A 27961-nucleotide genomic window follows, 5' to 3' on the forward strand; every position below is an offset into this window, starting at 1 on the left:
CCGCACAGTGGAAAATGAATGCAGAATTTTCATTGCAGGCACATTTTATTAGAAGTGCAGAAAGGGATTACATTGAAAGAAACACTTCTTTGCAAAGTATGTCTCATGTAGATCCATTTTGCTAATATTAAATACAAATGAATTCAATGCTATTTGTCTGCAAAAGTCACACGTTATACTCAAATGTAGCAATGTGAAAAACTTTGCAACCTTAACGAATTTGCATGGTTTTCTATACAACTTTGCGAAAGAGGAAAAAAATACCTTGCACCCCTCTAATTAGAACAAGAAGCTTTGGTGTGCACAACTAGGAATGTGACACACTCACAGGTTGTATGTCATTAAATCTTTAGAGGAAACCTGGTACATGTGGTGTTACTTACAGACATTCTAGATGTTTCTAGGAATACCTTGACTTTTGTTCGACTGCTTTGAGCAGTGAATGAAGGAGGCCCTATGCTGTGTCACCTACAGCTATTCTGCTTTGTCAGGAATAGCGACAGGAAGGCGTGAGCGGAGCGAACGCAAGGGCGCATTTTTAAAAGAATATGGGACAAGGGATTGTGATTGGCTAAGTGGGTACTTCGCTTTGTGTAGAGGATTTTACTTGAAAGTGCATGCACCTCGTCCCTGAAATGTTCACTCATTCGAACAGTGTATCGATGATTTAGACAGCGTGTGCGAGTTGTTGGAAGTTTTCTTTTTGGTGGAAACCAAATTAAACGTATGGTTAAGCACATTCTATGTATTCCTTAATTTATGCATGCAAACTTAAAAAATGAACACCAAACTGAAATATAATTCGATAGTCAGGCAACTGAGCAGGTACAATAAAAGAATATCTTAAAAAAACGAATGGAAATAAATCCTAACTTACCTTTTTACTTCTGTTTTCTCAATATTCACATTGACATCGCTGAAGGATGAAAGGCTAGGAAGGCCCTGATAATGAGTGACCTGGTGGGAGATGTGATATTTATCGCACCCGATAAAATCCCATACCGTGTGGTTGGGTATTCGTTGAATGAATAAGTATCGCATATTACAAGTTAAGCCTTTCAATTTAGGACATAACTTGAAGATTATTGTGTTTCCCGCTCCAAACTCACATGCCCAGGCATTTTTCCAAGTTAAATATCGACAGGACTGATCAGCCGACATATATATATATATATATCACTTAAAGAACCATAGGTTTCACACATGTTATAGTTAGCTGGACATTTCACTCGTAAAAAACCATTGAAATTCGCCCGTTATAGTTGGTTCAGATAACTATAACTCGCGCGCCCACAATCCACTGCTCATGACGTCACATATTACATCACTCATGACATGGTCAGTGGCATCACTCATGACATCCCTGATGACATCATCCTTGTGATAGAGTGGCGGTCGCGCGAGTTATAGTTATCTGAACTAACTATAACGGGGGTATTTCAATGGTTTTTTACGAGTGAAATGTCCAGCTAACTATAACATGTGTGAAACCTATGGTTTTTTAAGTGAATTTGCAAGGTTTTTATATGCTAATTCCTAACTATAGCGTGTGTGAAACCTATGTTTTTTTAAGTGAATTTGTACGGTTTTTAAATGCTAAGTTATGTATGTTTTATTATATTTTTTATATATTTTTTTTTTTTAAGGTTTTTCACGGTGCGCGCACTGTGCGCGCACCCCGCGATTTTTTGAAAAAAAAAATGTTTTTTTCACCCTTCGGGGTCCTTCAGGGACCCCCTGACAAAGGCTAGGGGGTCAGGAACTCTCTACCCTGCCCCCTTGTCACGTTCTCTACCTTTCTTTTTCCCTGTCACACACACAACACACAAAATGGCGGCCGGCACTTCCTGATTTCGACCGATTCGAATGTTGACTGACATGAAATCACCAGCCAGGGTATCTTGAATCCAGTGGCAAAGTGAGCACAGGACCCACGTCTGGGCATACCCTGCCAACTTGGGGCGAACAAAGCGATACCAAAGGGGATGATGGACGGAGCGTTTGAGCTAATCAAACACTCACCCCCAGTCAACTGATCTGGGTTTAATCCATCATCATTCCCTTTGGTATTGCTTTGGCCATGTCGGAACTGGGGTGGTGGAGTGAGCTAAAGAATGATGATGGATTAAACCCAGATCAGTTGACTGGGGGTGAGTGTTGGATTTGCTCAAATGCTCCGTCCATCATCCCCTTTGGTATCGCTTTGTTCGCCCTAAGTTGGCAGGGTATGCCCAGACGTGGGTCCCTTGCTCACTTTGCCACTGGATTCAAGATAGCCTGGCTGATGAGGGTTATGAACCCGAAACCGGTCCCAGGATGCTTGTTTCCGGTCCAGGGAAGACATGACTTGGTAGTTCGGGCTGGACTGTTCCCATGAGGCACAGGGTCAGACTGATTTGCATATGGCCATGTCTGAACTGGGGTGGTGGAGTGAGCTAAAGGATGATTATGGATTAAACCCAGATCAGTTGACTGGGGGTGAGTGTTTGATTTGCCCAAACGCTCCGTCCATCATCCCCTTTGGTATCGCTGTAGGACTGGACATTTGAAACGCAAATGCACATTTTTATCTTACCTTTCAGAAGCATGGAGCGCGATGGCAGGCAGAGAGAGGGTGATGCAAGTGTTGTGCACTGGCCTGGCAGGTTGCTGGCAGTGCATCAACACCCCCCCCCCCCTCCGTGTGTGGCAACCCGGGTTGAAACAGCTTCCCGAGCCGCCCCGAGTACTTCACAGGTCTTTGAAAGACCATTCGCTTGTTAATGGGGCTTTTTTGGTTTTTCACCCCTTCTAGAGACCCTGCATCGCCACTCTGACTACTGTTGGAAGAATTAGCAGGTTACACAATACCAAGCCCTGTCAGCTGAAACCCAAGGAATAGGATTTTTGCTTGCAGGAATCGAGAGGCGGGAGACTAGCCTTGGAATCGGTAGTCTCCTGCCTGAATCGGGAGGGTTGACATGTCTGGGTTGACCTGTGACCCTGCTGCCCTTCCCACTCTTCCGAAAGGCTTTTCACCACCTACAACTGCAGCGCTGTTTAAGTGGGTGCTACAGTACAGGGGACAAAATGCTCGTCGACAAAAATGACGCAGCACAAAGTCTGCATACCGGCAGGGAGGAGGAGTGTTTTATATGAATGTGTGATGAGTGTACGTTTCCGAAAAAATCTTGAATGCGTGATGAATGACTGTACTTTTCAGAAAAATACTGAAAGTATGATGGTTTTCAATCAGGCCCCTAACACTTTTAAAATAACCTGCATAATGAACCCTGAACCCTCTTTCAGTAGCACGCAGTTTATTTTGTAGTATGTTTCGTTGTATGTTTGGTTGAGGTTGCTCATTGAACAAAGGGTGCTTCTATTGATTGCTACGGTGACTAATGTTTAACAAGAATTTTTTTCCCACTTTGTTGTTTGTGCTGTACCATTTTGGAGATTATATTTTATTACCGATACCGATATGAAATAGCTTTATTCGACAACATGTCATAAAAGCACGAATTTTATTTATTTTATTACATTCTCGATGGCAAACCGAGTTCAAAATCTTGCACATTTGTGGGCATTAAAAAAATCTATTTCAAAAAGTCAGTCACAATTTAAAAAGAAAAAGAAGATAAAAATATAGGGATAACAAATGACCACCAAAATAAATCCCGGCTAATCAATCCCCAACTCAGCTTTAAATTAATATAAAATATCTTCTTAGAAAAGTCATGAGTACCATCACTTAAATGAACCTGTAAAGAGGCTTTCTCTGAATCGAATAACCTAAACTTTTTTTATAGTTCAGTTTGAGACTCATAGCGGTCATCCAGGCCTTTGAAAAATAATATTTTGTGGTTCTCCTTGTTACCACGTATTTGAAAATGTGGACATTACAGGCGAATTTCAGAGTAATGGTCACCTGACATGCTCATTGGTCCTAAGGGGACAAGAAAGCTTCTGTGTGCTCAAGAGAAAACATTTATACTGAGCTTGGTGTTTTGTAATAGTACAGAGAAGCCGCCAGCTGCCTTGACTCATTACTGGCATCAGATATTAATACTTTGGGTTTCAAAGTATATTTCATAATTTCACAGGAAGAACAGTGTTTAAGATGGGATCTCAGAACTATACAGTAGAAAGAGACACCCGTAGATCACCATTTCCTCCCCTTCTACCAGGGTTATGTGTAGATCACTCATTACCTTCTTCACCGCTTTAGTTAACTGACCCCTGTAATGTATATTGTGTGGTATACATTAAACGCTTGACACTTAAGCTTCTTGGTGCTCTTACTGTTAAAGATGAGCAGCCACAAACTCCCAGTTACTCCCTTGGAGGCCTACCCCGGTAACTAACTTGGCAGATTGTCAATAAATGTTTTCTGAGAGACAAACCAAATATATTTTTTATTTTTAGGCTTTGTCTATATTAATATGTGTTACAATGACTGAGGTCATGTAACTATGCCGTTTTATTCCCCCTAATCATTGTGGCCTCCCTCATACGCCAATTAAAGATAAACCAGTTTTCTTTACTATTGTTTTTATTTTTTTTTATAAACCAGCCATTTATAAAGTTGTGTTGATAGTTTCCTCACTTCTTCAATTCTTTAATTGTGTACATTATTGTAGTGGTTTACCAGTACACCGTGCACTGAAAGTATAAATTCTAAATCTCCACTCCACAAACACCTTGGAAAGTGACTGGTCAATTCACAGAGCAGGCAAGGGCACGGAGAATGCAAGATCACACAAAGTGCTTGAGCAGGGGATCCTATAGTGAAGAAAGCTTCCTCCGCCATTAACATTTTGGACACTCACAACAGCATATATCTGATCACTGCTAGTTGTGGCCATGTCTTTACATCGCATCAGGATGTGTTGGGAGGCATGCAATAAGAGATGTCACTTGTCGCCTGGTGAATTCATGATTTTCCCAGGACAAATCCGTGTTTGCAATGGGTCGGTTCTGATTCTGAGCATACTGTGCTGTCTGCAAAGCCCAGAATGATCACTGTATCCAAGATCTATCTTCCTGCCCTCAGACCCATTGCTCTCTCTTTGTGTAATGGACAACAGTCACTCAGCAGCCGTGAATATAAGAATCCTTCTCACAGCAACATGGGACAAATTTGCAGTTTATTTCTATTAGGGGACAGGGAAGCATGTTCAAATCCACTAGCAAATGGAGGGCTGGAGAACCTTCCTCATATCATGGGAGCTACAGCCCCTCTTGACCGATCTTCACCCTAGAGTGAGCGCCTATAATGTATGACAAAGGGAATACTCCTCCCTGCAAGAAAAAGAGCGTAAAGGTGAGGGTGTGTATATGGAAAGAAGTGTCCGTTGCAGGGTCCCAGGGCAGGTGCACACGGGGATTGCTAAGCAGTCCATCTCGGGTCCTTTACATCACCCTCTGAAACCCTTCGCTTACAAGAGAGTTGGTTATCTTCGCCTTACCCTTACATTAGCCAATCTGATCTCTCTCATTGAAGGCTGCAGTTCTGTGAAAACCCTAATGGACTTGATCTTCCCAGGATGTGTTCTACTCTGTCAGTCAATTAACTGTGATGCATATCGACTCGGAGCGCCTCGGAAGCCTGGGTCCCGACACTCTAGTTTCTTTTAATTAGTTTGACTACATCAGAGCACCGAATCCATCATTCATTAGTCCGCAGAGCTCTTAATTGGTTTGATTTATTCAGATGCCTGTGGCTCTGTTGATCAGTGAACCTGGACTGTGTACTCACACGTTTTACTTCAGCTCAATTGATGCCAACTTGCAAGAATACTGGACTCCGTTCTATGTTTGTGTGAATGTTGTCAATTGTGTACATGGTAATTAAAGAAGAGACGTATTTGTGTATATGTGCATAACTCATGATGGACGAGATCTCAGTAATGGGCATGAGCTACGTCACAATCTCGGTGAATCATACGTTATTGACACCGATATGCTATAAAATTGGAATAAATGCTGATTTTGGAAAGTCATATTTGCCGGTTTCATATTATACAAATGTTTGCTCTTTGCTTAATCTGCAGTTCATGCCTGAATTCTGGTAGTGGGTTCAACAGAACTGCTTTATAATTAAAAACAAATATGAAAAAATGGCATAGCCATTCCCACATACTCGAGACTTGGAAGTAGCATTTTCCTGGATTTACACCAGAAATATTTGCTTACTCGTGGACCTGCCTAATTAAGCATTTGGTCAGTAAATAAGCATGCGTGGAAATTTCAAATGTGTGTCATGATTAAGTGTGGATTGAGACACAACCAATAAAACGCACTTCGACATTTACACCTGAATGCATCAGTTGTAAGTGTTGCAGAATAATTCATGAAGCACACACCGGTATCCCCATTTCCACAGCACAAGAACGTAGGAAAGAATGACTTTCAAGGAAAATATTATAATAAGAAGAACAAAGGAAACGAGTATTTATGGCATTTCATTATTTCTTTAAACATACACAAGTACAATTGCTAATTCTGTACACATGCATTTCCCGAAAAAAGACCAATGTCAGAAATGTATACATTGAATTGAACACATAAGCTCTAAAATTTGTACGTGATTGACATACACATTTGAGAATATGGTGCATAGGTCAACAGTCCTCCAATGAACTGGCATGCTCTTGCTCATGAAAGTCTGCACAATATCCTGGGAACAGTTTTAATAATTGTATAAGAGGGTGCATTTATACATTTTACAAAATGGCGGCAAAGTACTTTAGAGAGGAGATTTTTATAAACCACTGTTTCTGCCTCTTGCCCCATCATTCATTAGAGTCGCAATCAGTTTGCACTAAATGGTGGCATATCATTCTTAGATGTGCATACACTTAGCTTGCCTACATTTCTGTCCCTGTACTGATGCCATTAATGAAGTGATATCAAGTGTGATTTAATCGTAGAGGCAAGGCACGCAATTAATGTTGTATGGTGCCCCTTAATTATTGTTTTCCTGTCGGTATATACTCAGTGAAAAGCGTTTGTGATTGCAGTTAAAGTTGTTTTATACAGACCTAACATTCAGGAAACTGCTAGCTTGGGGTTCATACAATACCACAACACTGCCACATTCACAAAATATTGTGAAGGCTGGGTTGGCAAATCAAATGTTATAGGTTTGCTTAACGCTTCATGATTTACTGCGTCAAGTTGGCCATTTGAGCGCACTTCTAAAATAGCATACCAAATCAGCAACAATTGTCACAGGCACCCGGTCACCTTGAGTGCAAGCATTTGTTAGATGATACCAATTGGTTTACCCATTTGTAAGGTATCAGCATTTAAATTATCGTTGTTATGTGTACCTTGAGATTTTCTTTTATTACAATGATGAACATGTAAAAAAGCTTATAATTAGGATAAATATATAATCATAAAATGAAAACAGTGTTTTGAAATCAGCTGTTTCTTCAAATTGATAGTTTAGAACATCAGGGATGATATAACATAATAAATGAACGCCAAGAGAGAAAATACTTCTTAAGCAGTTTTTGTAGACAGGGAACAACCGGTAAATTAGAATGGACTGTGTACTAAAACATCTGTTTTCTTTATTTTAGCACAAATTGAAGTGATACCATGCAAAATTTGTGGTGATAAATCCTCTGGAATCCACTACGGCGTCATCACATGCGAGGGTTGTAAGGTAGGAGACAAAAACGTGACTCCATGATAACAATGTGTCTCTTTGTGCAAGCCAGGTACATTAAAAGTAGTTCAAAAGTGGTAATAAGTTGTGATTCAATATTATTACATTTGTTTGATATGACTATTGTTTTCCTTACTTATAGATTGTGCAGCAATGTTCACTCGTCGCTGCGTCCTTTATTTATAAACCCACAAACCTCTATAAATTATATGTTCAAGTACCAGAGGTCACAGCATTTTTTATCCTCCGTTTCAGTCTTTGAACCAAATTATTGAAATGAAAAAGCCTTAAGTTCATGTATATTGAATGCCCAAATCGACAGCGCATTTAAATGTCAAGAGTAAAAGTTAATTTGATGTAGGGTATAGAGGAGGCAGATGCAGAACTTAGTCCAAAGTACTGAGCACCGATCGCCAACCATTGCAAAGCATTATATGGACTTACTTGAAATTTTTGTCAGAGTTCATTTAATATGGTTTAACTGCACTTCCAAATGTTCTTTTCTTTTCAAATCTGATTTATTCAATGGAAAAAATAAAACGCTTTGATTTCTTTCTATGTGGGTTAAATTCAAATGTTTTAGACAATGACTTTGTAGATTGTGCCTCAGTATCTCTGGTCATATCAACCCCTATTGACTACATTTCTCTCTTGTGCCTCATGGATATAGCATGGTTTCAGGTTTACTCTCTCAAAACAATTTTCCAAGATGGACTCTATTAGTACCAATCTACACGTATCCTGCATACTCGTAAATAATCTTTGAATATGGCTGAGGTGCATATTTATATTAAGGGTGGATCTGTTTATGGTGACACAGTAAATCCTGTTAATGGCCTCTCTAGTTTTCATCAATTGCAATATAAAAAGATCTACTTTAACTATTCCATTCCTACCTCCCTCAAGGTTGAATTTAGGAGGTTCAAGCTTACTATCAAACCATTGATTGAACTATCAACTATTGATTGAGACTTTCGGAATATGTTACTTTGCACAATATTATCCCAATGGTTCTTGGTCATCTAGGTGTTAAAGAATTTCTTCTGGCAACCTCACCTTGTTTCATGTTGCAACCAGTCAAAAAGCAACAATGAGATAGTGACATTGAATGGCCATTGAATGATATTTGCAAATCCACAGACTCTAAGCATATCCGGCCCTCTGTTTTGATTATTATAGAGCATTCATACGGGTTTGCGCCTATCTTTTGTAAGATGAGCAGCTGTTCCTATAAATGGCTTTGTCCAGGAAATCCCCTGAATTTTGCAAATTGTAAAACAATCACAAAACTCAGCACTTTAATGAAACATATAGAATAAATTGTGATCATACGATTTCACAGTTTTTACAGAAACTCCCTGTTCCAACTCAGATGAGATGTAGGTCTAGCCACGATTCTGTGAAAGAGGTATCTGCAAAGTAAGATCATCTTCTGTAATAGTAGGCTCAAACTTGGGTCCAGCAGGACTATATTCATTCTAACTTTTCAGGATATTTATAAGAGATAAACCTTCACAGAATTCACCTAAGGCAAACATAGTAACTGGCTACCCTGATGACCTGGAATGGACCCAAACCTCCTGAACATATGCTGCATACCCCTGTACTTGGGATTTTAGATTTTTCCATCACATACAGCTCTGTCAATAGTCCAATACCACCTTTTCATTTTAGGGTGAATGTTCTGCTGGCATCCTTTGCCATAAGGTCAGTTTCTAATATTTTTCATTTCAAAAGAATTTTATTATTTTAAAAGCGCAAATATGAAACATAAGATACAGGCCAAAGTGATACAATTGATATCGGACAATAAGGTAATAAATACATTAAAATAAAATTAATTAATAGGAGAACAAATCATTGTCATTCATTAATCTGCAGACATCAGATAAATAAATTACTTAAGGAGGGAAGACCCAAAATGATATCTGGCAAAGAAATATATCAAAAGTATCACCCACAGATGGCAAATTAGGGAAAAGAGGACAGAGAAGAAAGGAAGAAAGGAAGAAAGAAAAGACGGAAAGAGTAGGAAAGAGAAGAAGAAAGAAAAAGAGAGACAGAGAGGAGAAACGGAAGAGGAGAGGATTTCCAGAGGAATCACCCAAACACAAGACAACACTAACCAGACAAATCAAAGGGATATTGCGCCACCAACCCTTCAGAGGCCAACTCCATGTATGAATCTAAGGCTTTCCAAACACCAGAGGAAATAGAAGGAGAAAGATGAGCATGGTCCACTGACGTATGAGCACTTCGTAGAAAGGAAACCCAAGCCCACCAAGTATGGTAAGAGACGGACGAAAAAGATTTCCACTCCATGAGAATTACTTTGACTGCAATAGTTAATAAGAGGTCCAACAACTGTAACTCCATGGGATCTAAAGGCAGAGGGACTGGGGTCGCCAATGGACCCAAAAGAATTAATGGAAAGGACAGTTGGAATTTGATGTTAAAGATGAGCATGAGGTGTTTGTGAACTAAATCCCAAAAGGGTTGGAGAAGGGAACAATCAAGGAACATATGTTGAAAATCACCTGGTAAAAGCCCGCAGCTCCAGCACAAATTGTCTTCTTTAAGATTAAGTGAATACAGACGAATGGGAGTCCAGTGAAGAAGATTAATAGAGAAAAACTTAGACTGCTTTAGAGAAGGGGCAATTTTGTTACGAAGAGAAAATTTACCAATATCTTGCCAGGTATCAGGAGAGATATGAGCAGTAACACTCTGATCAAAATGATGTACCCATTTTTGCTGTGTGACAGTTTGGGAGGGGAGTGTAGAGGACGATAAAAATGTGTAAATCCGAGACGCAACATGACCAGTCCTAATCCAAAGCTGAAAAAGCGTAATCGTAGGGGAAGAAGGATGAAGGTGTACTTTAGCAAGTGCAACCTTAATCTTAAGAAAAGTATAAAAATCTAAATTAGATAAAGAGAATTGTTGAGCAAGGGATGAGAAAGGGGAAGGATCATTATTGGAATCATAGAGATGTTTAACAAGTGAGACACCTTTCCCAGCCCAGTAAGAGATCAACTCAGGGTCAATATTAATTTTGATTTTAGAATTGCGCCAAATAGACGACCATCTAGTTTTATGTAATGGAATTGCTACTCTCTTATCAACCTTACGAACCGCAGCAATAGTGCCTAAAATATTAGAGCGAGAGAATGGAATAGAAAGGGTGTTTGTGGTTAAAAAGGATGCAGTCGGCAGTGGGGAGGCCAATTCCTGTTCTATTGTCAACCATGCTGGAGCATGAATAGATGGAGAAGAAAACCAAAGGGCACCCTGGGACGCCAGAAAAGCAGTTTGATACTTCCCCCAATCAGGAAAATTACAGCCGCCCATATCATAAGATTTCCGTAAAAATTTATAAGCAATCCTAGCCCTTCTATCATTCCATAAAAATTTAGAAGTAAGCAAATCAAGTTCATGAAAGAAGGAATCAGAAAGCCTTACTGGAAGCATAGAGGAAACAAAATTAATAATAGGAGTGATCATCATTTTAAGAGTCTGCATACGGCCCCACCAAGAAATATGCTTCGGAGACCAATTTTCTAAAAGACGTCTCACCTTAAGAATAGTTTGGGATTCATTATAAGTAGCCGTAGCATATAGGGTGGAACAGAAATGGATACCCAGATATTTTAGCTGTTTAGATTGCCATTTAAAGCCCGCCAAACCCATATGAGAGGAGAAGCAGTAAGCATTTAAAGGAAACATCTCTGTCTTATCTTTGTTCAGAGTGTATCCTGAAACTTTTGAAAAAAGAGCAATCGTATCCGAAATAGCAGGAATGGCCAGTGCAATATCATCAGAAAAAATGAGAACATCATCTGCGTATGCAGCTGTTTTTATTTGATGAGACCCAAAAGAGAACCCCTTAATATCTGGATGCGAGTCAATCATTCTGAGGAGAGGATCAATGGACAACAAAAATAAGAGAGGGGACAAAGGACACCCTTGTCTAGTGCCCTGACAAAGGTTAAAAAAGGAAGACGTAGCACCATTCACCCGTATATTAGCCCTAGGTCGGGAGTAAAGAGACATAACCATACGAATAAAGGAATCACCAAGATTATGTGCACATAGAACAGCTCTTAAAAAAGGCCAAGAGACCTTATCAAAGGCCTTTTTAGCGTCAAGGGCCAAGGCTGCCGCCGGAAGATTAGATCGCTTAGCGGCACCAAGAATATGACAAAAAGTACGACTATTATCCCGTGCAAGACGCCCCTTTACGAAACCTGTTTGGGAGGGATGAACCAATTGGGGAATAAAGGACTCTAATCGTTTAGCTAAAATTTTAGCAAAAATCTTGGCTTCCATGTTAAGAAGGGAAATGGGACGAAAATTTTTGGGATCTGCGTGATCCTTCCCTTCTTTGGGGATAACTACAATATTAGCATCAGCCGCGGAACCAGATACAGAACCATCCTTAATAAAAGCATCAAAAACGGATTGGAGTTTCGGGACAAGCACGGGAATAAAGGTTTTATAAAACGCAATAGGATATCCATCAGGACCAGGAGCTTTACCAGACCGAGTAGCTTTAATCGCGGAAATGATTTCATCAGAAGTAATCGGGCAATTTAATGATTGATTATCTGCCTCCGAAACAACTTTCAAAGGAACCGAATTCAAGAACTCCTGACATTGTTCAAAAGAAGCTTGAGCCGACAGGGTATATAAATTATTATAAAAATTGCGGAAAACATCAAGGATTTCTGCAGTTTGAAATTTTTTCTTACCAAGCTGGTCAGTAATAGAAGGAATTTGGAAAGTATTACAAGAAGATTCCTGAAACTTTAAAGTGGCTGCAAGAATCTTGCCCGCACGATTTTTTAACAGCAGTCTCTTAGATTTCTGAGCCTGCAGGCCAATATGAGCTCTCTTAGTGACTATAGTATTGTACGAATACTTTAAATTCTTAATAGATTGGAGGCAGGTCTTGTCCTGAGACTGTCGAAAAAGGGATTCCTGACGTTTGATCTCATCTGCTAAGTCCGTGAGTTCCTTTTTAATGGCTGCGTTTCTCCTTGACATACATTTAATGACCTGACCACGGAAAGTACATTTGAAAGAGTCCCAGAGAACAACAGGGGAACTGACTGACCCAACATTCTCAATAAAAAAAGTCTCTATGTCATTGGAAAACTCTCGCACCAAGGACTCATCATGTAAGATTTCTGTGTTGAGTCTCCACGAACGAGCTCGTGCCCTAGGGACAAAGGACGTAAGAGTAAATGTCACTGCGGCGTGATCAGAAACTAAAATAGGGTGAATAAGCGGAGAAGAAGAAGATTGAACCAAAGAAGAGTGAACCAAAAGATAATCAATGCGTGAAAAGGACGAGTGAGGGCAAGAAAAAAAGGAGAAGTCACTACCAGTGGGATTATGAAGACGCCAAACATCCTGAAGATGGGTAAGAGAACACATATTAGTCATTTGTTTGTGTGCTTTAGGGGGACGAAAGTTAAAGGCAGAATTCCTATCCAAGATAGGGTCCATTGGCAAGTTAAAGTCACCACCTACAATAAGATTGCCAGAGTGAGGGGTATCCTCGAGCTTTTTGGTGATAGCATTCCAAAAGGACGGGTCATCCTTGTTGGGGGCATAAATATTCATGACAAATAAGTCAGCATTACCATTGGACACCTTAGCTAATAACCAACGACCCTCTGTATCCTGTTCAGAGGAAACGATAGATAACCCAGAGTGTTTAGAAACTAAGGTAATTACCCCATTCCTTTTACCACAAGCATCCGAACAAGCAACATCAAAGACCCACTCTTTCTTCAGAAACAACGCCTCCTTGGCAGAGAGCTTTGTCTCCTGAAAAAGGACGAGGTCCGAAGAAAGAGACTTACAGTAATCCAAAATCTTTGACCTTTTTACTGGATGATTTAACCCTTTAACATTAAGGGAAAGTATATTTAGTCCAGACATAGAACCAATATCAGGAAAAAAAGATATTCCATATGTGGCAAATGAAGCGCAACAACCAGGAGAGCTAACAAGCAGACATCAACAGCCAACACAAAACAGGGTGAGACCAAAGAGGAAATCCGAAGAGAAAAAAGGAAAGAAGAGGAAAAAGACAGCAAGAGAATACACAGAAAGAGAGAGAGAAGGGCCCATCCGGCAGGTCTGAAAAAGACCAAATTCATACAAGGGGGGACATGGGAAAAAGAGCGAGGGCCAACAGGAGGAATAACAACAACAGCATAAAAAGCCCCAGAACAGTGCATAGCTGATTATACATTGAAAAGAAAAACTATCTAAAAGCTAAGAACTGGAATTAATGATAGCTATTTAGAAAACAAAGCGAAATGAGAGACTATAAAGGCAACACGTTTGACCAAATTAATATATAAATAACAACTAAAATGAATCATAGAGAACGGTAAGAGCAGGAAAGAGAGAGAAAGAAAGCACTTTCAGGCAATAAGAGCTGGTGGAAAGTGAACTAAAAGATAACATTATTATAGGTAGAACCATACCAAAGCAGACTCCATCAAGAGAAAAAGGAACATAATGAAGAGAAAAGAAGAAATACAAACTACAGCATACTATATGATACAATATGAGAAAAATAAGTGAAACATAATAAAAAACGGTATATAGCCTCCTATCAATATAACATTCAATGAATCCCTATGGCAGTTAAATAAGAGACCTAATACTATATATAAATGTGTAAAATCTATATGCAATCTTATAGATAACTGACCATGAGTAAATAAAGCCATATACACACAAACTAGCAGAATAAATATGCTTGCCTAAGTAAGTGAACATGTAGATAAGAGAGGCATAAATCTATCAAGTACAAAGCATCTATAAAAAACTAACCTACTCGAAAAAGACAATTAATAACACAATGTAATCAAATCACTCAATGAAAAAATCAATAAAGTAGGTATAACTAGCAACTATATGAACATCACATATTGACTCTAAATATAGCCATAAATAAACACCTAGTAAACATATATGATTAAAACACCTAGACACACCATACAACAACACGTTGATAACGCAAAGGAAAAAACAATGACCTACTCCATAAAATACGGAATAACAAGAAACAAACATGAAGCAAAAAGACCGACCACAAAAGGATAAGATAAACCAACTTTACCACAAAAATCGACGCACATACCGAAGACATGCAACGGGAAAGGAAAAGGACCATGACCTAATACGTCGAGAGACAAACTGGGGAGGCAAGGAGTAACAAGACGACACGCGAGCAGGAGTGAAGTCAAGCCAACAAGAGAAGCTACCACAAAAAATTAAAAGGTTTATACAATAAAACTAACAACACTAAAGACCAACACATCATACCGATAATAGGGAAGCACCAAGAGACGACAAAAATACGTCAAAACCAATGGACATAAAGACCACCGCGCAGACCTAAAAGCAGCTAGACTTAATAGATCTGACAAAGACAAAAAACAACGCAATATGTATAGCCGCATCAGGTGCCAGAAGAACCAGGAACATGTGAAGCCCCCGTTTGAAGATCCATCTGCAACTCCATTTGATTATCCAAAAACGAGGCCAAATCCGCAGGTTCGTCAAAAATTCTGACACGACCTTTGAAAGTAATGCGGAAGTTTGAGGGACCAGCAAAGGAGAAGGGGATATTCATCTCAGACAAACGCTTCCGGAGATTAAGAAAGCCCTTTCTCCTTATCACCGTGTCCCTGGCAAAGTCTTGAGAAATTGAGATACGATGGCCATTCCAAGAGACAGCTCTAACCTTCCGCATATGAGCCAAAATCTGCTCTGTATGTTGATGACGCAGCGGTTTAAAAATTATCGCTCTTGGTTGCGTAGCAGACTTGGGGCGAAAGGAGGGGACACGGTGTGCCCGTTCCAGTTAAAAATCTTTATGGAAAGAAATTTGTAGTGTAGATGGAATCCATTGATACAGAAACTCAATCATGGAAGATGAATCTTTCTCAACCTCCTCTGGAAGACCAAAAATACGCAGGTTGGATCTACGATTACGATCCTCTTGTTCAGTGAGGTCTTTCCTCAATGCTGCCATGGAACGCTCTATCTGCGTGAGAGATCTAGAGTGCTTTTGCATGGTATCCTCTGCGCCACTAATCCGTGCTTCTGTACCTGAAACACGAAGGGAAAGGGCCTTGAAATCATTCCTGATGGCTAATACCTCCACCTGCAGTAAATCTGTATTAGTCTTAGTAGACTGCGCAATTTCATAGACCTCATTAAGGCGCGTCAGGATGGACTCAAGAGTCGAGTTAGTGTCTTTAGGAGCAGACTCAGGAGTTGGGGATACCTGTTTGGACCTCTTAAGAGATGCTTTAGAGTCCTTAACGTCTTTAGCATTCGGTGAAGGGGCCATATTCTCAGCCATAGGGCAAACCACCTCCACAGGAACAAAATACACCTCCTCAGATAGAGCGAGAGCAAGAAATGTCAGGGGCTGTAAAACACTCAATGTGCGAGAGGAAAAATGAGCAGGAAGGAATAATGTACTTGCATCAAAAGAGCCGAGCAGAGAATATGGCAGGCGATCCCCGTCAGAAAAAAACACCTCACAAAAAAAAACTCACGTGCTGCAGGCGCCAGTAGGCACACACCGACACCTGAAAACAACCAAAATCAGGCCAAGAGCAAAGAAGCCTCACATAGGGAAGTGGCAGTGCGTCTGACGAATAATATAGTAGCAGAAACCACAAAAAGATCACGCAGTGGGCAGCACTGCAATAGGCGGCAGAAAAAAAAAGTGAAATAAACTCAAGAAAAGTGAAAAAACTTCACCAGCTCCTGTAAGCCTCCATTCCTGACAGGACAGTCCAGTAGCGTCGTCGTGTAGAGGTGATAGTAAAAACTCCCTCACAGAAGAAACAAAATGGCGGCCGCTCGTGCAAACATGAAGCACCACCTCAAAATGCCGATATATGGACTCTAGCCACTCTCCATCACCAGAAAAGTCCCTCGTGGCGTACACGGCAGTTTCCCAGGCAGGATGTCATCCTCTGCGCTGAACAGGGCATTCCTCAGCGGCAGAAATGTCACCGTCGGCCCCTGCTCTTTACGGAGCTCAAGCGCGATCCGCCATCTCGCAGCGGCGCGCAAGCCACGCCCCAGTTTCTAATCTTTTTAAGAGCTGTTGAGTTAAGTGTGGCCCGTTCTCACAATAATCCACCTTGACCTCCTCTTTCCCACATTGCTTTTAACTATTATATCTTTCCACTATTCAAAATCACAGACACATACAGTGCTCACTGCCTCTAAAATGCAGATAACCATAAGAGCTGTATTTGAATTTCTACCACAGCGATTGCTAGTTTAGATTGATAGTGTTTTGGCAGCATGACTCAGGAATAAAGAACATCTGGCTCAGTGTCAGTGATGCTAAGCTTTCAGCCAGCTCCCATGGAGTACCTTTGGTCATGCATAGTGAGGGGTGGCCACATGATGACCAAGGCTCACTGTGCAGGGCCTTTGGAACTTCAAAGCCAGGCTCTTTCTCCACCTCCCATGAAGCAGCCAACCCCCAACTCTGAGTTAGGTTGTGCACTGTGGACGTTGGCTGTAGGGCATTTGAGAATACATGCCGTAATCGTGTAGCACTCTGTAAATACTGTATTCAACTCTGCAGCCACACTACATTTACTATAACTCTACACTCTGCCATGCACTGTGCTCTACAAAACGATGTGGTTTGCAATGTCATAAGTATTATTGTAAATGCTATTATTTTACATGCTATAAGTGATATAATTTAATAGTGTATAAGCAGTGCATGGAGAAAGTGTGGGTTCCAATTAATGTAGTGTGGCTACTGAGTTGAATACATTGTGTATGGTGATGTTGCGATTTATAATAATTTGAAGGTGTTGTGTAAGTTATAAATTAAAGGTACAACTATAACTTTAGAATTTCTAATTTTTAAGTAGTTTAAGTTTGGTTTCGTACCTAATAGGATAAATAAAGTTATAGTTAAGTGGTGTGTAAGTTATACATTTATTTAATAAATATAACTTGAGAATTTCTAAACTTTTTGCAGTTTATGTAAGTTGTGTTTATATAGAAAGAATAAATAAAGTTTTCCTAGCTATACCTTATCCTTAACCCTTGGATTTTTCATTGAAAATGTATCCACAGCAAACTGTGACTTCTAAAGATAGTCTTTTGTTGCCACAAAAGAAAGTAAGAGAATATATTTAGAATCTCTGTTCTATTTAAATGGTCATGTTTATCCATCAGCATTTTCTGCTTTAAGCCCTTGCCTGCTCTTGACGGAACCACTCCGTCATGAGCCACGGGCGGCGTGTGCTCATGACGGAGTGGTTCCGTCATGCTGCGGCCGTTGGCGGCCGCTCCGCCCACGCTGCACTGATTCCCCGCCTGTGTGGGCGAACAATGCAAGTGGGCGGAGTTGTGACGGAACCACTCCATCATGAGCACAGCTCGCCCGTGACTCATGACGGCGTGGTTCCGTCACGAGCATGGCGGTGCCGCGCTGACCCCGAACCCCCCCAGCGCCGTGGCGGAATTCGTGCCGCGGCGAAGGGGTTAAGTTAAAGTGGCTCTCAATAACTGCATGAAACCTGTGCTCATTAAATGTAATGTAAATAGGAAATCTGGTACAGATTTCGAAAGCCATTCTTCATGGAAGAGATCCCTCTCATACGTTTTTGAATCTGTCTTATGTGGATAACCGTTGGGCTAGATCTAACAGGCTCATAATTTGCAGCAAATTATATCCTCCGAACAACAAAAAATTGAACACCAAGTCCATTATGAAGGGTTTGTCCAAGCACTGTAATTGACTCTATATTGTTATGCTTTAGTCTATTGGCCCATTAGTCCACAGGAAAGGTTTTGCTTCAGTTACAGCTTTGTCCCTTTTGACAAATCTGCTTTAAACTTTAAAAAAAATTTAGTTTGTTCACATCTGATACTTTAAAGTTTTTTGTTTATTAGTCAAGCTGGAGGAATGTTACCGGGCGTCCCAACTGTTGCATTGCTCTTTCAAATTCCAATGGGCAAGATCCTGTTCAGTGTAGAGCAAAAATAGGTTCAGTGGCTTTGTGTTAAAATTTGACTGGATAGAGAGCTTAAACTGAGATAGTGCCTTTTGAGGTTTCTTGTAAATCTGTCCCAACTTTTAAAGAAATCTAAACATTTAAGTGTATGTTGACATTTGGCACTAGAGGATTCCTCAGTCCAATAAAACAATAATAATCTGAGTTTGGAATTTTATTGTCTGCAAAGAGTTGATCTTTATGCTCTACAGAGCTCATGTGAAAAATATTACAGTGGACAAGGGGCATATTGTGAAGACCCCTCTCCCCCAGCGGGTCAAACGCATACTCCAGAGGATTACAACATGTACTTTTGTAACAGAAATCTTGAAAGTTAACTGTGGATCAATGTGCAGTGAAATAAGCAGATTGTAAGCCACCTTACAGGCCTAGAATGTGCCCATGAGTATGGGAACTAAATTGCAGGTTCACAGGCTGAAGTAAAACACAAGGGCATGGAGACTGGTCACAGGGCAATACAGAGGCCATCTACTCCACTGAGGGCCTTCATCGTATGACCAGGACAGTCAGGGTATGGGACATGTCATAGTTGATGGCCATGCCCTGTATCCAGTGATCATGATGTTGATATTGAGGACACAAGTACTGCATGCAGTGCTTTCCCTATAGGAATTATGTGCAGCCAACAAAGTAATTCATTATAAAAGCAATATATTCACTGAAAAACATGATGAAATGTTCTGTGCTAAAATCACACTCTGCTGCATTCAGCCGGTCATTGCCAGCATGAGTGTATGTCAGAAACTATATTGTTACACAAAAACATCCTGGCCTAAATATCGACTTCAAAAATTATGTGAAGGTAGAAATATGAAGGTAAGTACACATTTACTTTTCTAATCTCCACATCCATATACCTTGTAGATGTATATATCATGAAGATACATAACGTTAGGTAATGTAAGCCTATGCATACTTATATATTCTTACCTCAACACTAATATTTGGGCCACAATGTTTCGTATTATAATACTCTACCTACCATATACTGATAGAGCATCTACTAGGACTGCATGTCCCAATAATTTTCTCAAGTGCAACAAATTATACAAGCTAAGAGCCTCAGAGGGCGGGTGTGACCATTTTTCAAGGCCCTTTATAAGAGCCCTCTCCTTCCCTCAAACAAGCTATTTATTTTTGGCCCCGGGAAAGGGACATCCTCCTCCTCACTTTTGGTATCTTCTGCATTTTTTTTCTAGTCTGTTCATCCCTTACACATGTCTTTAAAGTGCACTTGCACGCTTCCCACATTCTCTTGAAACATAAAGGTAAGAGGGTGTTTACAAGTATGAAATGACATACATAGACACATATGTGAATTTGGGCCATTGAAGCCCTCAAATGTCCTTGATTAAAGAAAAGAAAATAGTCAAGTTTTCCCTTTAGAAATTGTTAATACCTTACAGCGGGTTTTAAAAGCAGAACTCATTTTAACATCTAGCAGGTAACACCAAACGAACAAGCAGTCTCTGCAGACACTCTTACTTGCTAACACCCAGAGATGACATTAAGAGAACGCTTTTATCAGCTGCAAGGCTGCTAAAACAGTATGAGGTGTGAAGAAGGTTCTGTGAGCATGTATGCAAATACGTCAATTGATACTTGAATACGATTCAGAAGTTTACCTTTTCCTTTAGTTTTTCTTTACTTTGCTTGCATTACCTGGATTGTAAGAGGATTCTAATACACATTTGATTGCACCAGCCAACTCTCCTGTGATAGTTTCTTCAAGTCATTACATATGCCCTATTACTTACCGGTAATGTTCAATACTCCTGGTCCCGGTGTCCTCGTCCCATTCATGACAAGTGGAGATAATCCTCTCCAGATAGAAAAAATAACAGAGGAATGCTGGGACCCTAACCCCAACCCCTCCCACTGGGAGTACATAAGCAGTACTTATCCAGCATTCTGCCTGAACTACGAAGCCCCCAACAGGAAGATCAGCCATCCAGAAGGAGGGCAGAACGTAATGAATGGGATGAGGACAATGGGACCAGGAGTAATGAAATTACTGGTAAGTAATGGAGCATTACCCCCAGGTCCCTCCTGTCCTCGTCCCATTCATGACACAAGTGGAGAATACCAAAGCCAGAAACCCTGCCTTCCAAAACCCTCAAGCACACCCAGGAAACCACACCAAAGGCAGTAACCCAAGGGAAGCAAAAGGCAGAACCGCAGAAAACAGGCAGAGCGCCCAGTCAGGAAAGTACCCCACCAAAAGGCAGGGGCACACCCACCCAAAACAAGCAGGAAACAACCAAGACGAAGAAGAGGATAACCCACAGAAGAATACAACACGCACCTGGACCCCCCCCCCGAGCCAACAAGGAAGTAGGAGAACCCATAAAAAAAACACCAGAGGCCACCAACAACAAGGACAGCGAGGAGGCCACTAATGAAAGAAGACCCCAAGCGGCAAAACCGACCAGCAAGCCAGAAACAGGCCAACAGGGACACAACCAAGGACCTTAAACCGGGACCATGGAAAACAGAAGGTGACAGTGACACCAAGGAGGCAGCCAACCAGAGAAACGAGAAACAGAGGACCCAGGCCCCAACAAAAGGCAAACCCTAAACCGCCAAGCGGAAGGGAGCACGGGAGCACGCCACAAAGGCGACCAGGCCAAGAAACCAAAGCCAAAAAGGAGGCACCCCACAGAAACCCCAAAGGCAAAGCCCCAGAAGGGAAACAGGGTCCAAAGCAACCAACACCACCGGAACCCAGTGGACCAGAGAAGACGAAGCCCCAACAGGACACGAAAAGCCCACAAGGGCACCCACCTGACAAAAGGCCGAGAAGCCCAGCACCACCAGGCAGCCAAACTGACTTGGCAGTAGCACAGACATAGAGCGAGCCCTAGCAAGAACAGAAGGGAACCCCGACAGCCAAACGGACACACAAGCAACCCCTAAGAAAGACGAGGGAAAGAAAGAAAGACCCCACAGCCCCCGTCACAACTAGGCACAAAGGGCGAAAGGACCAACCACTGCGCAAACCCCAACACCACCGGGCAGTCCCACTGGAGACCAGCCCAAAAAAGAAAGATGATAGGGCCAGCCAACAGGGCAAAGGCACATACCCAAAGGACCAACCAAGGGCAGGACCACCCAGACCAAACCAGGAAGGGGGGAGCACCGGACAGGCACCAGCCCCCCCCCAACCAGAACGACCCGGCCCCTAGAGAGGCTAGAGGACAACGCCACTGAAACCCCACAGAGGAGGACCAGAGATGAACGTCCAGCACCAACCACCAGAGCTGACACAGGACAACCGCCAAGCACCCAGCTTAGGAGACGGAGCCAGAGCCCAGGGACAAGCCAACAGGCAAAGGCCAAGGCACTCACAAGAAAGACGGGGAACTTCGAACACAACCCCGGGAACGCCGCCCCACAAGGCCCTTAGAGCCAGAAGGGAGCAGACTTGAGCACCCAAAAGAAAACCAGCCTCTGAAAGAGCGAAAGACCAACCAGGAGAACCAGACAGCCAGACCCCAACCCCAACCTACCGGAAAGGACAGGAGAGGAGCAAGAGACCAGAACTCAGTGAGGCCAAACACCCCACAAGAAATAAGGACAGCAACAGAGCCCTACCAAAGGAAAGGCAAAAGGGCAGAAAGCACCCGACCCAGACGGAACCAGGGCCAGACACGAAAGGCCAGATCAGCAAGGGCAGGCGAGGCAAACCCCCAAGGCCACCTAAACCAGGGCAATCCAAAGAACAAAGGGGAACAACAGGGAAGACTCCGCCCCAAACAACAGAGCCCCAGGAGGACAACCCAACCGCAAACCCGAGGGAAAGAAGACAGAGCAGGAAACCACAGCCCCGGAGAAGGCACACACCGACCACCGAAGAAGAGATAAAATGGGCCCTCCTAACTGAACAGCCAGCCAACCAAGCGACCCGAGTAATGACAGAAAGAGCAATCCAGGCAGAGATGCCCCAAAGGGACCAAGCAGCCAGCAGACTGAACCACAGACAGGCCAGCAAAGACCGGAGGCCACTAACATGGAATCCACACAGGCCCGGAAGGAGCAGGACAGGGCCAACAGCCCCAACCACCAAGAGGAGAGGAAAAAAAACAAAAAACAGCCAAGCCACAGAAGCAACAGGAGCCAGGGCAGAGGCCAAGCAGACCGCACAGGCACACAAACTTCAGGGCCTAGGACACACTAAGGGAGGGCAGGAGCAGGGAGAAAACTTCCAGGGCAGAAGACAAGGAAACAAGCCATGCATCCCGCCAGGGGCAGGAGGACCCGGCCGCCCAACCCGCACCCGGGTATTGACCATCAGAGCACAGGCAAAAGCAAAGGGCAGGGAGGCCAGCTGAGACCCCCGGCACAGAACCAGACCACGCAGAACCGAAACATAAACAAGGCACAAGCCAATGGCCCAGGCCAGCGAGGGCCGAGAATAGAACAGCCCGGCCTAAAACAAAACAGAACCAGTCGGACACAAAAGAGGGACAGCACCAAAACCGCAACCCAAAGCAGGAAGAGCCTGAAACACTGACCCAGAAAACAGAGCCACCGGCAGAGGGGCAACAGGCCAGGAACAGGAGGGAGTAGAGAATCCAGAGGCACAGGACCCCGCCCAAACCACAGTGCCTAGCCCCTAGACAACCAGCAGCAAGGTGGGCAGGCACCCAAAGTGGCAAGACAAACACCACGAGACCGCACACCTGACGGGGGAGACGAGGGCACGCCGCCGACTGACACTCCCATCGGGAGCAGGTCCATGGGGGACACGCAGGGAAGACAGGAGCAGGCGGACTGGCAAAGATCAGCCCAGCCAGAACCATGGGCTGAGGCCACAAATGGCAGGACCACCCCACCCCCCAAGAACCGAGACCCAACTGCAGAGGGACCAGCAACCAATCATGCTGAGCCCACGCAAGCCAGAGACCACAGGACACCCCCCACCACCACAGGACCGGGCAGAACATATATACCACAAAAAAGGGGTGGGGACGGCAGGCAGAACACACTCCAGAGCCGGCACAAACCCCACAACCCAGCCAGCCCTAAACACAGCCCCATCAGGCAGCCCAGGAGCGCTCCAAGCGAGCTCCTGGGCAACACAGACCACACAGGACCCAGAAGCCCAGGCGGACACCCAACCAGGCAGCAACCATGCCCGAACCGGCTGATCCACAGAGAGCAGAAGAGAGACGGCGGCACCAAGGTGGCACGACCGGAGGCCAAGCCGAACCACCCGCAAACTGGCCCACCAGGGGCAACTGGAGAACAGCCTCCAGACCTTCAACCACACAAGGGCCAAAGAAAGAAGAACACTCAGAGTGGAGCATAGCAGTGGGAATCAAAACCAGGCAAATGAGGGGCCCGGTACCCCAACAGCCACAGGACCACACCACAGATCAACTGCCCCAGGCAGCCAGAGCACAAAATGGGAAAGGACAGCAAGAAGCACATAGCACCAGGCAGTCCCAGGCAGGCCCCCACATAGGCACGAACAAGGCCTGACCCAGCACAACTCCCGAGAGGAGACAAGACCAGGGGCAAATAGGGTGGCATGGCCACAGGTCACAAAGAAGGGCCAAGAAAGAAGGAGTGTACGGCAATAGGGGAAAGACACCCAACTTCTGCAGCCCAACACCTGTAAAAGAAAAAACCCACCAGCCCAGGGCAGTCAGAGGCAGTCTCCCAAACAGGGACTTTAAAGACTACAGCACCTGGTAGTCTCAGGCAAACTCCCATCCATGTAGAAACCAAGCCCGACTCTGCATATCTCCTGGGAGCAGACGATAACAGGAGCTTACATTCGGTAAGGCCATAGGCAGCGCATACACACTCCACAGCACCAGGATCCCAGGTGGAATCCCAATCAGGTAGAACCGTAGAGAACGGAGGAGACCAGGCGCCAACAGCCAGCTTACAGCACTGGGAAAATCCAGCAGGGAGGAAGGAAACAGGCAAACCGCTACACCCCAAAATTAAAGAAGCCCTCCCCCCTCCAGCCAGCCCAAGGCATACCACCAGCATCAATGCCAGGGTAGGAGGAAAGTAACCAGCACGGTCGCCAGTCACTCCAGGGGCATCAAAGTCCTACCTTCCTGCAGCAACGGGCATCCCGAGGCGGTCTCATAGCCAGGAACAATGCAGGTCCAACCACGTCCAACTGCAGAGAACAGACAAGAGGCAGTAAGGCATGGGAACCAGCGACCTCGGTGCGTCTTGCACCTGGCCAGGCCTTAGAAAGACATGCCCTCCAACCCGGAACCAGGCCGGGAGGCCAGCGCACCAGCCACAAAGACCTCTAGCAAGCCCGGCAGGCTGGGAGGCAGCACAGAAGACACCCCGTTCAGAACAGCCAAGCAGCCAGACGGGGACCGAAGAGGAATGCCACTCCAGCCCAGCAGAAACAGCATCAGCACCTCGTCCAATTCCTGTTGACACAGAAAAAAAGAACTGACAGAATGGTGGGTTAGTACAGCTTCTGTACTCCCAGTAGGAGGGGTTGGGGTTCCAGCATTCCTCTGTTCTTTTTTTCTGTCTGGATATGATTATCTCCACTTGTCATAAATGGGTCGAGGACAGGAGGGACCTGGGGGTAATGTATTATTCTTCCTGATGCACCCTACTTAATGAATGTCCTTTGATAATTTTGTGTACGAGACAGAATATACATTTTAAATACATATTAAAGAAATTTCAGGGTGGATACACTACATTCATAGTACAATTAAATATCAAGAACAATAGATAAATACAATTTATCAAAGGAAATCATTTGTAATATATCTTTTTTATCTCTTTTCTTACATACAATCCTACGGTCAAAACATAACCACTTATATTGCAACAGCAAGTGTTGGAAATTGGGTTACTGGCTGAAGGGGAGTGAAACCCCACTCAAGCAGCAACAGCAATTCTTGTCAGGGTGAAACATAAGCAAACCGCAAATTACCTGTGCTTAATCCTCTGGTAGCTTGGCTCAAACGTGATCAGGCTTAACTTTGATGTAATGTGTAAAGTATTTATGCAGCACTTCAAACAGTAATAAAGTGAAACACTACACAAGAGAAATCCCGCATCAATTTAGAAAAATAGAGTTACATTTAATAAATTATTTGAGAGCAAAATGACAAAACCCAAGCCAATAGAATGGAGATATGCAAAAGACCAGGACAAAGTCACAAGTTCCGGCTGGCCATGGAGGAGTGTCGGCCAGATACAGGGACCAAGTTATGCCCGCTGAACAAAGTAACTTAAATCCTGGTTTGTGGAGCATTGCAAGATCCTGCATCAAGGATTCGACGTACAGCAGTAGTTCTGAAGAAGCTACGGAGCTGTGATGCGGGGTCCTGCATTGTCATCGAGGATGCAAAGTCTGCATTGAGGATGTGTTGTTCAGAGGCGGTTCCAAAGAAGCTGCGGGGATGCGATGCAAAGTACTGCATCAGCATAGAGGGTAACGTCAACGAGGAGCTTTTGATGCCAAGCCTGCATCGAGGTTGCAGGGGTTCCGATGAGATTGCGGGCTGCAATGCGTAATTCAGCGCCAGGGATGCATCGTGCTGTGGCAGTTCTTTAGCAGAGAAGATGCGTTGTGCTGTGACGGTTCGGCCCACAAGACCACAGCTGATTGGCTGGCCGAGCACTTTCTGGCAGACTTCCAGCTGTCCAGGACTGGGGTGGCAGGACTCACAGCAGATAGAATCCAGGTGCTGGGTTCAAGGTGGTTGGAGCCTTTTCTGGCCCTGAGGCTCTGATCAGGAGGCCAGCCAACCAGCCCTTGCAGTCCTGGGTTCAAGATGCAGGTCCAGTCATTTTCACTCAGGCAGAAGAGCAAAGCAACAACAGGGTAGCAAGACAGCAGAGTAGCAGTCCTTCTTGCAGAGCAGCACAGCAGTCCTTCTGAGTCTTCCACAGGCTCAGAAGTATAATGAAATGTTGGGTCTAAGGGTCCATTATTTATACCTGTGCACACTCTGAAGTAGGAGAAGGTTCTGGAGGGTTCCACCCCCCAAAGGTGTTTTGAATTGCCTGCCTTCCTGCTCTGGCCTCAGCTGGTCTGGGGACACAAAAGACTAGTGTCCAGCCCTTTGTGCGTGTGCTCAGGCAGAGGCTTTTAATGTGCAAGTGTGGTAGGTGACAGCTCCTCCCCCTCATCAAGTAATAGATGGGCCATCCTGCCAACACTTATTCCCTTTTGTCTTACTGTCTGGGAGCAAAACACAAAGACCAACTGCCAGTTACATCTAGTCATGTGCCCCAGGATACAGGCTGCAGGCATCAAACGGTTAGGACAAGAAAATGCCAACTTTCTAAAAGTGTCATTTTCAGAATTATGACTTAAAATCCGACTTAACCATTAAACAGGGTTTTAAATTGCAATTCTTTAGACACCAAACTCTCACTTCCTATCTGCTCCTAATTAAAAGTTATCACTTATTAAATGTAATAAGGTAACCCAATGTTCTTCTGTTGGAGAAGTAGGCCTTGCAGTAGCGAAAAACAGATTAAAGAATTGTTCACTACCAGGACATGCAAAAGTTCAAAGTACATGTCCAATATTTTCAATACACTGCACTCTGAGCTATTTCGGGCCTACCCTAGGGGTGACTTATGTATATTAAAAAGGAAGGTTTAGGCCTGGAAAAAGGTTTATTTTGCCAGGTTGAAATGGCGGTTTAGAACCCCCCACTCAGACTGCAATGGCTGGCCTGAGGCATGTTTGATAGGCTACTTAAGTGGGTGGAACAATCAGTGCTGCAGGCCCACTAGTAGCATTTTTTTTTACAGACCTGGGGTAGATGGAGTACCACTTTACTACAGACTTGCAAGTAAATTAATGTGCCAATTGAGTGTAAGCCAATTTTACCATGTTTAGAGGAGAGAGCACAAACACTTTAGCACTGGTTAACAGTGGTAAAGTGCACAGAGTTCTAAGGCCAACACAAACGAGATCAGTAAAAATAGAAAAGTAAGGCAAAACGCATGGGGGAATGCCACCCTATGTCTGTCAAGCCTAACAAAGAATCCATATCAAAATCCATTTGATGATATTTGTACTGAATATTACATAGTACAATCCTCAAGTTTTGATATTAAAAGCCAATTGTGATGTCTAGCAGACACTTTAAATGAATTGTTGGCTGCAGTGCCTACCTACAACTTGCAAATAATATCCTCCTCACATTATAGAGCCGCAGTCTTTCACTTTTTTTCAATCAAACACGGT

At 43.4% G+C, this 27961-nt stretch overlaps 1 protein-coding gene across 1 annotated transcript in view; it reads left to right on the forward strand.

Moving 5' to 3' along the window:
- Nucleotides 1-27961, forward strand: part of RORB (RAR related orphan receptor B) — a 365246-nt gene that overhangs the window by 204013 nt on the left and 133272 nt on the right. The window contains exon 2 of the mRNA XM_085633060.1: nt 7572-7657. Within this exon, the coding sequence (XP_085489186.1) occupies nt 7572-7657 (86 nt within the window). The remainder of the gene's footprint in view (nt 1-7571; nt 7658-27961) is intronic.

This window comes from Triturus cristatus, chromosome 2_1 (assembly GCF_964204655.1).
Source record: "Triturus cristatus chromosome 2_1, aTriCri1.1, whole genome shotgun sequence".
NCBI lineage: Eukaryota > Metazoa > Chordata > Amphibia > Caudata > Salamandridae > Triturus > Triturus cristatus.